This window comes from Tasmannia lanceolata, unplaced genomic scaffold, assembly GCF_043159265.1.
Source record: "Tasmannia lanceolata isolate RefF3 unplaced genomic scaffold, GAP_Taslan_0.1 ptg000008l, whole genome shotgun sequence".
Lineage (NCBI taxonomy): Eukaryota > Viridiplantae > Streptophyta > Magnoliopsida > Canellales > Winteraceae > Tasmannia > Tasmannia lanceolata.
Genome location: NW_027518685.1, coordinates 9,444,578 through 9,461,971, shown reverse-complemented (window position 1 = coordinate 9,461,971; position 17,394 = coordinate 9,444,578). Strand labels below are relative to the sequence as shown.

At 37.3% G+C, this 17,394-nt stretch overlaps 1 protein-coding gene across 3 annotated transcripts; it reads right to left on the bottom strand.

Moving 5' to 3' along the window:
• Positions 1-697: 697 nt before the first annotated feature.
• On the bottom strand, positions 698-16,996 carry LOC143884269 (uncharacterized). Of its 3 annotated transcripts, XM_077387737.1 has the most exons (11): positions 16,070-16,996; positions 13,420-13,461; positions 11,056-11,371; positions 10,766-10,882; positions 8,827-8,909; positions 7,285-7,652; positions 6,003-6,178; positions 5,792-5,877; positions 5,049-5,182; positions 2,416-2,736; positions 698-1,290 (listed from the first exon to the last, which is right to left on the bottom strand). In XM_077387737.1, the coding sequence occupies exons 3-11, from the start codon at positions 11,359-11,361 to the stop codon at positions 1,106-1,108; spliced, it is 1,776 nt and encodes a 591-aa protein (XP_077243852.1). In that variant the 5' UTR covers positions 11,362-11,371; positions 13,420-13,461; positions 16,070-16,996; the 3' UTR covers positions 698-1,105. The 3 variants fall into 3 exon arrangements, with proteins under 3 accessions (XP_077243852.1, XP_077243851.1, XP_077243853.1); XM_077387736.1 differs by lacking the exon at positions 13,420-13,461 and having other exon boundaries at positions 16,070-16,994; XM_077387738.1 differs by lacking the exons at positions 13,420-13,461; positions 16,070-16,996 and having other exon boundaries at positions 8,827-8,904; positions 11,056-11,195.
• Positions 16,997-17,394: the final 398 nt, after the last annotated feature.

The window sequence follows — 17,394 nt, the reverse complement described above, 5'->3', positions numbered from 1 at the left end:
GTTTTGGTCACAAATCAAAGGGTCAGGATCATCGAGTAGTCCATAGGGAGGACTACTTTTTGGGGAACCACCCCTCCATAGTGGGGCCCAACAAATAAATAATTTGGAAATCACAACCTCTAGAGGTGGCCCACCAGATCGACAGCACCAATCACCCAATAGATGTTGCATATGAGGTGCACCCACTATGACGTAGTGGGTCCCACCTTTGATTCATCTGAACCGTCCTCTCCATAGGCCTTGCACTGGATCTCATGTGGCTCAAAATTCACGCAGAGTCATGAAATCCCCTACATCCACAAATGCCTATCTTTCTGTAATAATTTTTTAGACAACTAATCAAAATCATTGAAAGAATTCAATTTCTGGGCCATAGGGATCCAAAACAAGACATGTCGAATGAACGGCTCCGATCAAGCAAGGATGGGACCCACTATGCCGCAACTCTTTGTATTTCTATGCGGCCGCACCCCTCTGAAGCATTGCTCTGCCAAGCATCTTGTGGGACCGACAACAATAGCAAACCTAAAAAAACCACAGCAATTTTCATAGTACAAATAAAGAAGAAGAAGAAGAAGAAGAAGAAGAATTCAAAGGCATATATGCATCCAACCAACCTAATAAACCACAACCACAACATTAGAAAAAAGGACGTTTAGTAACTTATAAACCATAATATAAACTTCCTACATATTCATAGAGGGAACCCATCTCTCATATTGTCTCTTTAATAAATTTTCCACCATTCAAAAAAAACACCTCTCTCATATTTACATCAAGTAACCAACAGCAGCCGGATATGTAACTATATATAGGCATAAAATAGTAAAATACACTGCGAATAACCATGTTGTATATGATCACATAATTCTAATGGCAGTATCTAATTTATACTAACCTCATGCCCATATATGTAACATGTATATGGGAAAGGAAAGAATTATACCTGTAACTGTAACATATATATGGTATCATAGAAAAAATACCAATCCATAACTTCCCATAAGAAAACCAATTGCTTCAAGAGAACATCAATTGCTCATTGGTCTTTATCGATTTTCGTTCTCTCCATTTTCCTTTATCAGTCAGTAGAGAGTTCAATCTTTCAGCTAGTTCTATTCAAATTTTCAAGCAGCTTCAAAGAATTATCCAAATGGATCTGCAACAATAGGAACCTGTCTTCATCTCCATTCTTTTTTAGAACCGTATAAACACTGTTGGCGTATTCAAACTCAGGTCCATATAGGTGGGATGCACACGAGGCCTTGAAAGTTAAGAGGTCCCACTCACCTGTTGCAGTGAAATCAGACTGATTAGTTCTGAGGCACTTTGAAATAGGGCATACAATCTCATAGGATAAATATCTAATAGACTAGGGGTGGAGAAAGAGGAAAAGCAGCTAAAATTTTAGTTCCAAAGCAATTTGAATGGGGCAAAGAATCTCATGTGTAATCACAATGAACAGTAAACTGAGATATGAAGAAATCAGAAATGAAGAACCATTCTTGTGTGGAGAAGACTAGTGTCTGTTTTAGATAATTGTTTGATAAAGCTTTGGTGTGGCTTAGAGTTAAAAAACATGCCAAGTCTACCTAGTTAGCCAGGTTGACTTTGAACGAAACACCAAAAAAGAACACCCATAAAGTTACATGTCTCTTCTGAAATCAAAACAAACAAGAGGAAAACAAGATCTACGTTCAAAGTGACCATTTTCAGTATTTGAAGGAGTAAACAGGATCGACAGACGTCTTATCAAATGAATGTCTTGGATATTTCAAAAAATCTGGGCCCCCATAGTTTTTCAAGGGCAGCGCAGATAAGTAGCCTGTGTTATTATTAGGGAATTGCTAGCATCCATCGCAAAATGCATTTCGCAGACGGTCTGTCGCATTTCAGACCAGCACCTCGTGAATGGAGACAAAGTTGTTCTCCATTCACGAGGTGGCTGGTCTGACATGCGACAGTCCTGCTGCGAAATGCCTTTTGCGATGGACCCTAGCAAATCCCTTATTATTAAAACATGGTAGTGCAAATATCAGTAGCCTATATATATGCAGCAAATTAGACGTCCGAGTTTTCATTTTCCACAAACTTTTTTAATTAATTTAATTGAATTATCTAACTTGACTGAGTCAACTCGGCTATACATCTGGGCCAGCCTCGACTAAAAACCGCTTTTTCAACATTGTTTTAACAGAACAAGCTCCAAAAAGTACATCTGATGATCAAGGCAACAATAACATCACATAATGTTTATCATGCATCAAAATTTTAGGCCTATAACAGACACACAGACCCCGCAATGGCGGGAGCCTCGTGCACTGGACCGCCCTTTTAACATAGACACAGAGGAAATATGAATTCCAAACACAAAATAAAATAGCATATAACATTCTCTGTAGAATGCCAACATACCTGCTTGCATCCCTAAGACAAAAGCATTCTTGCTGAAGTGGCGTGGAGACCACCATCTACAACGGAGCCACCACGACCTTCTTGCTTCACCCCTCGTAAATACTCCCGGAATTGTATTGGACGAAGTAAATTTTGCTTGCATGGCACCATTGTCATTTGTATGGTCAGCTGTTGACATTTGATCCTCGTCATATTGGGACTTCATCAGGCTTTGAAGTTTAAGGAAACATGAAGCAAACTCCTCCCATATATCACATGTTGCATAGGTGGCATCAAGATGCAAAGCTATCATCTCCAATAGTGGTTCAACACAATAACTTCCTAGGAAAATCATAAAAATACGACAGGAAAAAAATCAAACAGGATTTTCATTAACATAAATTTTAGAGGATAGAAAAAGAAAATATTGTGGAGAACTGGTTGTTGGATCTTGTAATTCTAGTGCATTTTCACCAGACGAATAAGGGTGATCAATTGTGAGGTAGAAGAGAGTACGGCACAACAAAATGATAGATCTATGGAAAAAACTAACAATGCGAATTATATGTGCAAATCTCGGATAGCAAGATATCCGTAGTAGTATGCAGAAAACAAGTACACAGACATAAGAATCAAAAGTCAAAACCCACTTATGACACTTAGTAATGAGTATTACAGATCAAAAAATACGGAAGCAATTGTCATCTAGAAATTAAATGAAAAGTTGCAACTATATATGTAGACACATAATCTATGGATGCCATAAACTATTAAGTTCAAAAATGTTCCTAGAGAATATGAAGAGGATTGTCTGACTAGATGGCATGGTTATAAATTTCAAATCTGGCTAACAAATCTACAATGAATCAGGAGATTGTCAACAAACTCGGTATCAACAATGCAAAGAGCATAGAGATTGACAATGATTTTCTAGATATGATCAACAGTGAGGAGCTTACTGAAGCAAGCACTCCAACAAAAAACTTTAACTCTTTGAGAAGCCTTAGAAACAAAAAACTTTAACTCTTTCAGAACCCTTAGAAATCCACGTTTTCCTAGCGGGAGATGGCCAGGTTAAACTTTAAATCTTTGAGGAGCCTTAGAAATCCATGCTTTCCTAGCGAGAGATGGCCAAGGCTTGTCTGATTAGATGGCATGGTTTTAAATTTCCCCGAAAAATAGAAATGTTTCCATTTAAATCCCCATTGAAACGAAATTTACATGATTTCCTTTCACGTCATTATTTCCACAAAATTTTGACCGAAATTCGACCGAAATAGTCCGAACGACAAAAAAATGGAAAGATGTCATTATTTGTGTTTCATTTCACTTCATTACTGTAGAGAATGATATTTGGTAAGCAACATCATTGAATTGCACAGCAAAGTAACTATATGTTATGCATGGGATCAATAATACCTTGTAACTCTATGTGGTATTGACATAGAGTTGGCGTCCTTAGGGGGAGACTGGTCATTGTACTTTCCTATACTTCATTACATTGTACTTCTTTATTGACTTTACTATTCTAGACATGTGCGAGAACGCATGTCACTAGGTGTTCGATGTGATTAAGCTATTATGAATGGTTTTGTTCCTTACGTGATGGTTTCTAAGTATGTATCTGTGCTTATTCTAGCATTTCCTAAAGTTTCATCTCAAAATTTCATCATTTGCATATGTTTTTTAAGAATAAAAAATTTCATCATTTGCATATGCTTCCATATGTTTCTGTGATTCTACAAGATTTCCACCTAAACTTCCACCGAAACCAAAAATGTTTCCGTTTCCCTGCCGATCGAAACCGAAACCGAAACTGAAATTTAAAACCTTAATAGAATAAAAGAATGAAGAAAGCTCCGGTTGAATCCCATTTCCATATTCTCTGATCCGAGCCATGTCACCTAATGTAGACTGAATTGATTCTAAGGACAGAGGCGACCGAATCCACCTCCCAGTCGGAAAAAAAATCCGATGAAACCTCACGGTCCATTCCATTTTCCCATTAACTCCGCTAAAGGAGTCAGTGCTGCTGACATCCTCAGTAGGGGTCATCCAAAAAGCATGGGGAAATCCACCCTCAGAGGGCTGCCACCACACCATTTATCCATCCAAAATCTTATCTTCTCCCCGTTATCCACTCTAAATTGAATTCACACTTGGAAAAGGAATCTAATCTTCTTGATGTCTCGCTAGACCCAAGTATCTTCTACTCTGAGTTCATCCTTCGACTTCCAGAGACGGCTCATTAAGTGCTACTTTGCAGAAGTCACCAGGTCATGCTTAGATACTTACATTACACTGTACAGCCCTCACAATGAATCTACATTGTCAGTTCAATTGTGAATAATAGGAATTTGTGCTTCTAAGATTCCAGAGCTTATGCTGGAAAGATTGATTAACATATTTCACTTTGAAGGGCCATAAGGAGACACCTAAATTTAGATACGAAAACTATTATGCTGCCAAAGTCATTAACAAATCTCAAAAGCTAAGGTAGTTAATCAGGTGAATGATAGGCACAACATGCTTCAAAAGTAATGTAAAGATAATGCCAGAAAACATGCAAATTACAGTGATGCAATAGACCAAATTATAAGCGCAAAAGCTCCATGGACCATTGTATTAAACTAAGTTTCAAGATTGGCTCAAACCATTCTTATACATTCTGATAAGCACTGATAATGAGTAGTTACATGTTGGGTCCTTCTTCAGGATATCCTCATAGCAGGTAGAAAGCACAGTGGGGTTCTTCCTGCTGAAACATTCAAGAAGACGAGCCCTTAATCTGCAAAACAGATCAATAATAGACCTCACCAAATTTAGTCCATTGTGCCATGGGCCTACAAAATTCGCAGCTTACAAAGAAAATTATAGCGACATGAAATATGCAATAAATTTTCAAATAGGAAAAACAACTATTTTCGGTTAAGAATAATAAGATCGGAAAAGTAGATTAACTTTTGATAATGAATATTTCCATCTCATCCTACAAATGGAAAGAAATACATAGATTACATATTGGATTCTTTTCTTGAGAGAATAAAAGGCATTATTCAAAGAGAAAAAAAGATACAAACACGAGTATAACTCCTATTAATATAAAAGTACAACAAAAAATAATGAGGATCAACCATGAGAAGATTGAAAGAAAGAAGAGAAGAAAGAAGGCATGAGAAAGAAGAAGGTAGAAAAAGAAGTTGGGGTTCAAAAAAGTAAGCCCATGACATAGTTTCTCTTTATATATTATATAAATAATATGTGTGTGTGCGCGCGCAGAAAACAAAATTTGTTGAGAATTCTAAATTTAAGACATGAGTCCATGGCTTATAATATTCCATTAGCACTAGAACAAGTAGGGGAAAAAACAGGGAGCATAGGAGTCAGCTTCAAGGACCTGTAAGGTAGCACAGCATTTGAGTTACAACAGAACTTCTTGAGCTCCTCCAGTGCCTCTTCAATTTGATCACCAAGCAGCAACAGCTGAAATAAATAAGAAACCTCAAATATGTAGAGAAATATACCTTAAAACAATAAGAGAAACCTAGGCTCCAAAACTTATATAGCAACTTGCTAAAATGTTTATGGAAACGGTATATTCAGATTACCTGTATCAGAGGAAGTAAAGCTGCCAATAAGGGTGGAGTTGAATAAAGAGCAAGCCTTAAATGCTTCACAGCATTAATATAATGCTCTTTAACCATTTCCCTTTGTAAATAGAGGGAGTACTCCGTATGTGGTATTGATTGTTGCAATTGTATGGGTAACAAACAAGTCTCCAAGCCTTGCATATAAAATAAATAAATTACTACGCACACATCCACATCAAATCAAAGATATTAAGGTAAGCATCTCTGTAATGAACATTTACAAGAAGGCAAACTAAAAGCTACATGACTCTTGAAAAGAAGGAATATACCAGAAAGCTAATGCCAAGCCAACTAGAAGCCAAAATCAAAGTTGTCTACTAAGCAAATCAAAACCATGTGCAGATAATAGGTTCAGATGATTAACCTGATGTTGATCATTTGGTATGAGCAGCCCCTTAAAACTAATGAAATTTTTAAAAGGAATAGAAGGCAGAAGAATATATTAATATCTTTTTTCCATGACTACATGATTAGCATGATGTTCACCCTTAAAAAGAAGCTTTTTGCTGGAAAGTTTCCCCTTGAAAAGATATTAACATTTTCTTCTGGAAAGGTACTACAACTCCCTGAATTTGTCTACCAATTCTGCATCCACCACACATCGAACAATAGTTGGGAATAATCCGTCACAGTGGATAGGAGGGTCGCAATCATCTAATGGGAGTGGATTTTGCTCCATGGCCCATCCAAATCAATGCCCAGGAAATATATGGTTTGGATAATTGAGCAAGTGGGACCCACTTGTACTTTTTCCCGCCAATGCACATTCATTATATAAGAAGTTAAGAACCATATTTATGCGGGTTTGTTAAGCCAATATATTTGTCTGTATGAGATTTAAGTATGTGAATATCAATGACCCTCATTTTTCAAATATCCCTTGATATGCAGGGCAGATAGCTCATATCAGAAAAACATGTTGAAATCGACTGTACCGAACCAAAACTTACACATTGAAACTGAAAAATTGAACAAATAGAAGGCTTGCCAGTGCTCAAATGACAATGGTTATAAAATAGTAGTTAAATGATAAAATAGCAAAACCCATGTGCTAGTATGTTATAGTGATACGAACAAGTGCATCCGTGAAATAAACAACAAAGGCCAACAGAAGTATATTCTTGTGATTTTAGTTCACTCCTATAAAAAGGCAATATTGGGGATAAATACATGAATAATGCAACATATAATCAAGAAAATAGAAACAAAAAAGCAGATAATGAAAGAAAGCCAAACTTACCATATGGGAAAGAAATTGAAGAATATATGACGTTGTCATCACGATCAAAAGAAGCTTTCTGATCATGCAATTCAGTATCAATAGACATCTTTTTTATATCAGCAATGGATCTGCCTGAAGTAGATAGAGCAAAAGGCTTCACGTCTTGAATATTAACTGTGCTATGATTGTCTGAGTATTCCACCTGCTCAGGTTTTAAATGAAAAACAACACCAGGTTCCATTTGATGGGCCTCTGACTGCATGTTTGTGTCAACATTCCTTAACTGAATTTCTTTGGGAATACCCAAATACCAGAGCTGATACAATATCAACCCCGCCATCATGTTTACAACTGGATCAGATCCGGAGGCACGCTCTTGAGTAAGGCTGAAAAGAAACACGTCATGACTGGTTAGGATGATACCTCAACTCAACTAAGCCTTTGTCCCAAACTAGTTGGAGTTAGGATGATACCTGTTTCAAAAAAAAAATGCCACCAACCAAAGAAGAAAAGAAAAAATCTTGATACTTGCACAAATTTGATGAAATGCATTTTGTAAACACTTGTAGTAAATTGCTTATCCCTCTGTCCAAACGAAAGTGTCCACAAGACAAAAATTCATGCTAAACTCAAATCCTAAGATTAATGAGATAAGTATCAAGTAGCAAGTTCGTCCCATTAGATTAGATCTCAAAGACGAAGTTTATCTGTAAAAATAAATCATCTGAATCCACTGAAGTTAAGCATTAGATTAGATCTCGTGTAGAATTGGCCAGCATATAATATAATTGTCATTCAATTCTCACCTTTTGGCCACAATACTGGTGGCATGTCTATGGGACCAACCAGGCTGTTCAATGCATCAACCACTATGGTACCACGTACGGTATCTGAACTCTGAACCAACATTGAATTGCTTATCCTAATGCAAGGATTAAATGCCTGTGAAATCAATGATCGGGAAGCCTAAAAGTGTCCCTAGATGTGGGTCAGGATCACTCATTTGGCAGGGGATTGGACTGTATCTCCCATGTTGAACAGCCAGATAAACGGCCCAGATCACCCATGTGTATGCCAGATGCAACAGTGGTTGGAAAGAGAGACTGGAAGAATGAAAAAGGTGGATGTAGAAATCCTATAGGAAGAAAACATTACGAAAAATATCCGGTCCTATATTGTAATATCTATTTAGCAAGTCGAGAGTGATGGCTCAATTGTACATCGAGTGATGGCTCAATTGTATAGTGTGAAGTCTGTCAATTGGCTAAACATTGTAGATCATCTTATCCTGCAAGTACGAATAGAAGTTTACATTCATTTGATGATATACATTTTGATGTGTGTGGCCCTCTCCCATCTCTGTGGATGGGTGGGTGGGTGGATGGATGGATATCAATAGAAGTTTACAACAAACAAAAAGATGACATGATCGCATGCATCAGTAAATGGTTATCAATCATGTAACAAATGGCAACAGTGATGCCTGAAATGAAAAGAAATACTCTTTCTTATTCCAGGGAAACAGGAAAATAAGCAAAAATGGCGAGAGAAGAACCATACAATTTGATAGAGTTGTGTGCTTCTTCTATGTTCCCTTGGGTAAGATGGAAAAGGGCAAACTCCAGCTGAATCAGATATCTTTTCTGCACAATAGCTGACACTTTTTAGAGGGATATAAATGATGACAAAAGTAGTTAATTGTTGCTAGTTCCATTTCTTAAGTATTCTAACCGTAAAGTAACCAGATTTTCTACAAACACCAAACTTTAAGTTCTACGATCTGTTCAAGATGAGACAGAGGAGCAAGTATGAAATCAATACTGTAAATCACAATTCACAAGATACCACCACATGGATGGATAGATTTAATGACATTGTCTGCCAGGTCATCATGATATAGTATAGAGTCAAATGCAAATGAGAAAAGAACAAAAAAAATCATATCAGCATTCAGGAAAAACCAGTCCTGGGCTGCAATTGTTTGACCAGGATGACCCCAGGAGTTCTATATATTCCAACGATGTCATAATATATGTATATATCCATATAAGGAAAGAATATCTAACTCCCATTTAACTCTTTTCTGAATGGCTGCTGATAGATTTTGAGGAATCGTAACATCTATTGACAGCTAATTAGAGAAGTGAAAGGCAAAGAGAGAAGTACCATTATTTAAACAAGGGAGTGTGGCTATCATTTTTTAGAAAAAAATAAAGGTACACAATAATAACAAGAAAACAGAACACACTAACACACTGTGCAAACATGATTCGTGAAAAATAATGTGCTTTCATGCATAAGTTTTATGACGTAAAAAAACAAGGGAGTGTGGCTATCATTTTTTAGAAAAAAATAAAGGTACACAATAATAACAAGAAAACAGAACACACTAACACACACTGTGCGAACATGATTCGTGAAAAATAATGTGCTTTCATGCATAAGTTTTATGACGTAAAAAAGAGGGAGACGGTAAAATTGAGAGCTTAAATGATAATTGTCAATATATGAGTTCATATGATTTATGCGAAAAAATAGATGCTTTCGTGCCTAAGTTTTTTTTGAGGCAAAAATAGAGACAGCAAAAATCAAGAGCTTAAATGATAATTGTCAATATATGAGTCCATTGATACGATGATGTACGCATATATGCATGGAGCCTAAACCCACCTATCTTTGTTTACCTTTTTTTCATTTTTTCTATTTTTCCGTGTAACAAAAAATCCTAGGATTTGGTTTGTAGGGTAGTTAGGTTTCCAATTTGTAACATTATATAGCCAAGTTTTCTTCTTTTGGGAGAGAGGCCATAGAAAGAGATTAAGAGAATAAACCTTAGAGAGGCCATAGCAAGAGAATAAATCTTAGAGACACCATCCGCCTGGGCATAGCAAGAGCCTAAACCCACCCTATCAGCTGAGGATCCAAGAGAATAGGGCAGTATATCATATAAAACCGAATAAATCATACGATAAATGATATGATTTACGATCCGATATGATTCAAACCCAATTACAATTTATGATTTGACTCTGATACAAAACAGTGTTTCTAATAACCTTTTGCACAAGATAAATAAGCACGAGATCGGAAGTCAATAACAATAATATGAACCTAAAATGGTATAACCCACAAAATGCTTTCATTAACTATTAGCCTCATTGGTGGGACATTGTTGTACAGTATTGGATGTAAGTCCAAGGCCTCCAATTGTCGGCACAACGAATAGATTTGCACCATGGCTAAATTGAATTCTTTGGCAGAAGCCTGAACTGGATACCCTCATCAACGACAGCAACTTTTGAGTTCTGAATTTATGGAAAGGGATAGACTTGTGGTGTGGGGTCAAAACTTGTTAAACTACTTTTTCAATAAATGGGTCAAATATACCAATCCATGTTGCGATATTTTTTATGCAACAAGCCATAGCCAATGAACCAAACTATCAAACACACTAGACTTGATAATGCCAAAAGGTGAATCAGAACGGGGTCAAAGATACCTCCATTGTGTCCTTCCTCCTCCATCCATGCTTACTCATCCAAATTTCATAGATCCGCTTAATCTTTAATGTGTTGATGGAAATGCTCCCATTCCAACTGAGAATCTCCATAGCAGCCTAACCAAAAATGCAATTGTAGACAGCTAAAATGCATCAGCAAAGGAATTCGTTGAAATTTACTAATAAAGGCAAAGATGACATACTCTGTTAGGTAGTAGCTTTTATTCTAGCAACATTCTCAGATCGCAAATAATAATAATGCAAATGGGTCAACACCAGCTTACGCATACCCAGTATTTCCTCCGATTCTCCATCGGACAGCTCTTCATACATGTTCCTTGCAACAAGATGCTCAAAATGCCACTTGCTTCCTTCAGATTGTGCTCTCTCAGCAGTTTTCTAAGAAGATGACTTAGTATACACCTATGTTGGTGTAATAAAAAAGGCAAGATTTCTGTTTTACGTGGCCTTGTCGAGGGAAAACAAATTCTCTTAGCGCGTTTGTCAGATAAATCATTACAACCACCATCAGAGACTTGGTCGAACTTTCTCTTTCTGTTATCCCCATCCTCCATCCTTTCATCACTTTCCTCCATCCTATCAGCCCTGCATTTGTACAAGTAACTCACAAGTCATGAAGATAACATGCACACATGCATATATATATATATATATATATATATATATATATATATATAGACACGCGCACACACACACACACACATTTGCAGACATATATACACATATACGCATGTATATTATATCTATATATGTGTGTATGTATACACTGAATGATCACAAAGGCACACCCATACGTATATATATATATATATATATGTTTGCATGTGTGGGTATGTGGGTGTGTGTGTTTGTGTGTAAGAGGTTTAATGGGAAACAATCATTGTCATGATGGTCATGGACAAGCACAACCCGCTACACGCGGGGAGCAAGCATTTGGTGAATGGTCCACTGCAACAAAGTGGATCCAGGTCCCATTCAAAAGGAACCAAAAGTTCAAGCCTTGCAAACAATTAATGGTTAAATTTTTCGTAAAAGAACAATTTTCCCGATTTTCATAATCCTTTATGAAAGTAATACCATCATCTTTTTCTTTTTTTTGAAATGGTAAGTAATACAATCATCTAGTCATAACTTGATCATCTCTAATAGACCAACTTGTGATAGCCAACAAGATCAATAAACCTATTGGCTATCATTTTCAAAAAAGATCAATGAATCTAATCTTTGTCCTCCTGGCAGCAAGCCAAGTCCATAACGATGCCCATCCAAATTAATATGGACCAGCACCATCCTTAAGCTGTCATTTATCTGTAGGGAACAATTACGAAAACTTTTTGTTCCATGGAAAAGAATCCAGGTTCTAGTAGAGTTGCAAATTCGCTAAAAAACAAGGAAAATATTCAATTTTGGGAAAAAATCCATCAATTTTGGGAAAAAATCCATGAGGATGGGAGGGGGATAGTAAGACAATAGTAGAAGAAGGGTTTAGTTTTGGAGCAGTAGATGCTTTTTGGATCAATGGAGGAGGTTTTGGTTACGCTGTGGTAATTTTCGATTTGGTTTCAAATTGGAAGAGGTGTTTTGGGATTTGATTTTTGTTTGTGAGGACTGAGGAGAGAGGAGAGAATCTGGAGGGAAGGAATTTGTGTGTTTTTAGCATATTTAACAAGAGAGAATATGGTGCTCATGATGTAGGGAAATGAAATTTCTACCCCTTTTGTTTAAAAAGGACTGCATATCCACCCTTCAGTTTATTTTTTCCAGAAAATGAAGCAATTTTCAAATACCATTTCCTGTTGCCGTCGCAGCAGAAGTATTTTAGCTTTGTATTTTTATTTTATTTTTTAATCTTAAATTTTAGTTTTGTATTGACCTTTCAAAAAGACGCGGAGACGGAGAAGTAGAGCAACCAAAGCTCCGATAGAGAAAAAAAAAAGCGGGGCGAGGGGATGAGGTGAAAACAAGAGCATGCATAAAATGATGGAGAGAATAAGTGGTGGAGAAATGGAATCAAGGCCATCATCACTATAATATTTTTTACACATAAATATATGTACATTTGGATCTTATTTTGAAGAAAGCACCATGGCTTCTTTGATGAGTGATTATTCATGGCTAATGGAGTAGAGAGATCAAGTCTCTTGCCGCAATGTAAAATGATATGGTGTAGTGCCAGATGCATGAAAACAAAGCATGCATATATTTAGTTTATGAAAATAAAAACACCAAATGTATAAAAGATCAAATAGCTTCATATGCATGCATGTAAAATGAAAACAGAAAAGCAAAAAGTAATCAAAGCAACAAGTAATCAATACAACACAATAAAATTCAAAGGAATAGGGCAAGAATGTCCACATTGTCAGATACAAGAGAAAGAAAAGCAACAAGTCTAATTTATTAAAAATCTACTTATTTTCATTTAATAAAAAGTCTAATTTGTAGAGTAACTCCTTTTTTTGAAGTTCATATCTTTTGTATAGGACAGGTCTGACGATTTCTACGTATGACTTTTGTTTAATAGAAGCTATACAAGAGGGCACACTGCACAAGGAAAAAACAGAAGAAAATTTTGAGCCTCTGGATCTTAACATCAAAAAATCACCATGAGAGGCACTTCTTGATGGTTATACCTTGTACTTGGCTCCAAATGCTGCACATTAACCAAAAGCTCCCTACAAATTTGATGAGAAAAATGCATGATAAAATGAGACCCAAAAGAAAACTTCCTCTGTAACAAATTCTAATAATAATAAACATTCATACCAGCTGAGAAATGAGTGTGAATGATCCAAAAACCATATAACAGCAGACTAAAGTTGAAGAGTACAAGAAAAAACATTTATTTGCATCTCAGGAGAGGAGTAAAACTAAGTAGAGAGTACAAGTAAGTACAATGTCTTTCCAAAGAACAAGAACACGAACTCAAACCATATTAGAGAAGTAAAATCAGAAACCCCTGTTAACAGGTCTTTAGGTCTTTATTGTAATGCCCAAGGGCATACTTGTCTTTGTACTTCACTCTTTATTATTTATATTACATGAGTGAGGGGGAGAACCCTAACTCAATCTTTTCTCTCACTCTTTACTTTCTCTCTTTTCCCTACCTCTCTCAACATGGTATCAGAGCTCTAGGGCATAGATGTCTAGGGCCATTTTCTTTTCTTTTCTTTTCTTTCCTTCTTTTTTCCCTAACCCTAACCTTAACATCCACCTCCATCTTCTCCATCCCTAACCCTAACCATAACCCCTCCATTCTTTGCTACAGTACCCACTACAGTGAATCGCTACAGTACTGCCATCCTAATCTAGCCATCGGCTCGACTAAGTGTCTAGCCGACCACGACTTGAGGCCTCCTAACTCAAGGGACACTCACTCGACAAGACACACAAATCATCCACATATCATAACAGACTCCTAACTCTATGGGAAGATCTTTTTCGAAAGCTGTTTGCAATATTTGCTTAAAGAATTTTTGTATTTTTGGAAGATTTGGAAATGTTTATTTTGAAGGTTTGAAAGATTTTTTAGAAAAGTTTGACTGCACTTGGGACGTCGATCCCAAGCTACCTACGTACCCTATGAAAAGGGATCAAGCCAACGTAGTTCGAAAACAGCTTTTTCGAAAAACGTTCATTGGTGTTTTTGGATTTTTGGTTATTTGATTTTTATGAGTTTTTGTTTATCCTTTTGATTGAAATGGGCTTTTGGCTCATGAGGTCGCCGTCCATCTTCGCCTAAACCCGACAAAGTGTTCCTAAAATCGATGGGACCTCGAAATGCAAAGAGAATCCCGAGGAACGTGTGAAAAGGAAAACCCGAAAAAGATAGAACCCCTAAACCCCATGGGCAGCAATGGTTCTGAAGAAGATGGAATCTCTAAACCCTCTAGAAAATCCTACGGCAAGAAACGGGACAAGAAGGGTAAGGGAGGTGACAAACATGCACTTATCAAAGGTTTTACATGGAGATCACAACAAGATGTCTTTTTACCCAACACCTATGAATTACAGCCCGCTAACAAAACTGCCCCTAAACTCAAAACACGGAAAAGGATAGCTAGAATTTAACATTTAACAAACTTGTCTCATCTTCTTGATTATAATCGCCACAACCTGATGTTAAACTAGACCCATGCTGAAACTTTGCACCTCATCTTCAAGCTCAAGAGACTTCTATGGAATATTACAATCTGTTGACAAATCTTTTCTAAAAGACCAGAAAACTGGTGAAATCATTAAACGCGATTGTGCTAATATCCAGCGCGAGGAATCAATGCCCACACTATAACATTTCAATAAACAACACAGTTAAAGGTCAGCACACACCTTCAAACCGAACATGGATTGTATAGATGTAACCTGTATTTTAGAAATGACAGTCAAGATTAATTACCCAAGTATGAAGCTATAGCATTGTGCCATTATTGAAGTGTAGCAGCGAGGCATCAGCTCCTTATAATGGTGCTGTGGAAATGATATTAGCTCAAACATTTTCCCATGATTACACTAACACCTTATGTCCTTTATTAAGGCAGCCAAAACTGCTATTATCCTGACAGGAACAAAGGCTGGGAAGTCCACCAAGATAGCAAAGACACGTTGATTTGTTGCAACTATTAACACTTGGCAGTGTTGTTGTCAAGAGTTTGAACTGAGCTACTGATGTGAGGACTATCTTACTTCAAGAGATGTACAAGACTCACTTCAAGTTTCGCTATAGACACACACATTATAGCTTGTTACTGTATCACAAAAAAAAAATCTAAGATGCCAATTGGAGTTGAGAAGACAAGCACAGATTATGTAACCATTGAACATGATTGAGCTGATGTCATTTTATATGCAAAGCAATCTTGATCTTGGCATGTTTTCAAACATGGTTATACCCATTTCGTCTCTCAAAAGAATGAAAAATAACCAACGATGGGGCTCTTGAATTACTTATGGGTAGAAACTCAGGGACTAAAAATACAGTAATACGACCAACCCCTTTGCTTGAAACTGAAACCAAACAAAACTGGCCATATATGTTGTTATGCTTCAATTTTTGCACCAAATTCCGTTACCTCCTTCACTCGACACAACCACGAAAAATCATCACGATTTCTAACAAGAACGGATTAGGAAAAATCCAAGATGAGAAGCTAATTGACCAAATAAATCTGATAAAATAAAGGGATACAAACAGGTAATCAACCAAGAAAATTACATATCATAAACTTACCTAATCACTTTGATTTGCATCCCAAAGACAAATTAAACAATGAGGAAGAGGATTACCTGGACTCGATTTGAAGTTATGGCTAGATTTCTCTTCTTCTTCTTCTAGTCTTTTGCTGAAATTTTCGTTTTCCTCTTTGGCAATCTTAATGATCGAAACGTTCTAAACTCATTTCTTGAACTCTTTTTTCTTTTGCAGCCCCAAACCAGAGAGAATCGAGGGTGAGAAAGAGATGAAATGGGCGATGGATTTTGGGTTTTTGGGTCGAGGAAATGGGAACCGATGTACTTGTCGAGTGGCTGGAATTGATGATGATGAAGGGCTTGTCTCAAGTGAAAGTGAGATGGGTTTAGAGCATTTCAGATGAAGGAGAAAGAGGTTGATGAAAAGGATGGTTGGGTCTGAGATGGGGGAAGAGAGATGGAAATGGGTTTGAAGAAGTGGGTATGGTGGTGAATCTGAAAATGGGTTTAGTTTGGATCTTTGGGGAAATGGGGTTGGATAAGAGAATGAGCTTCGAAGCTGCTGTTGGGGTGATGAAAATGATGGTGGTGGAGGATGAGATGGCCGGATGGGGCGACGAGATTTGGTCGGAGAAGGTGATCGGTGGAAAATGGAGGGTCGGGATGGGTTTCGTAGCTGGAAAACAGGGTAATGTTTAGGGTTCTTGGGGTTATAAGAAAGAGATGGAGATGGAGATGGTGGTTCAGGTCTATGGTGGTGGTAGAGACGATGGGGAGATGTGGGTATGGCCGGTGGGGAAGTAATGGAGAAGAAGATGGGGTGATGGCCGGAGAAGAAGGTTTGAATCCGATGGGGTTGCCCGGAAAAAATGGCCGAAGACCCACCCTCTCTCTCTCTCTCTCTCTCTCTCTCTCTCTCTCTCTCTCTCCTCCTCCTCCTCTTAGCTCTCTCACTCTACTGGAAAAAACAATGAAGAAAAACCCCCCTTTCTCAAGCCCAAATTCGATTGCTTGCAAAACTAGCAAAAATGGTAAATTTAGTCCGCCTCCTTGCTCCCTGGACAGCCACGCTCAAGGTATATGTATGACTACTCTTTACACACAAGAGGGGGTGGCTCGGCTAGGAAAAAGGGGTACATTCAATTCTTGTCTCTTGTTCTTTTTTCCTTTTTTTTTCGCATATGAAACTGGTATTGGCACACACATGTTTGATGTTTCACCCCTGCTGATTTAAGCAGAAGAAAATGATATCAACACCACCATGTTTTGATATTTGTACTAGAAGACAAGATGGGTTGATGCGAATACCGAAATATGATTAAGCTAGTATCATTGGAACTTGGAAGTTCAAGTAGGAGAGTGTCAATACCAAAAACTCGGGGGTATTTTGTAATACTTCGTTTTTTTTTTTTTTTTCGTAA

What these genes read in the sequence shown, in the direction of transcription:
- LOC143884269 (XM_077387737.1), bottom strand. Translation starts at nt 11,361, where the DNA reads ATGGAGGAAAGTGATGAAAGGATGGAGGATGGGGATAACAGAAAGAGA. An exon ending in GCACACAACTCTATCAAATT is followed by an intron (nt 7,653 to 8,826) that starts GTATGGTTCTTC and finishes GTTTCTTTTCAG; the next exon opens with CCTTACTCAAGAGCGTGCCT. An exon ending in CTTTACTTCCTCTGATACAG is followed by an intron (nt 5,878 to 6,002) that starts GTAATCTGAATA and finishes TATTTATTTCAG; the next exon opens with CTGTTGCTGCTTGGTGATCA.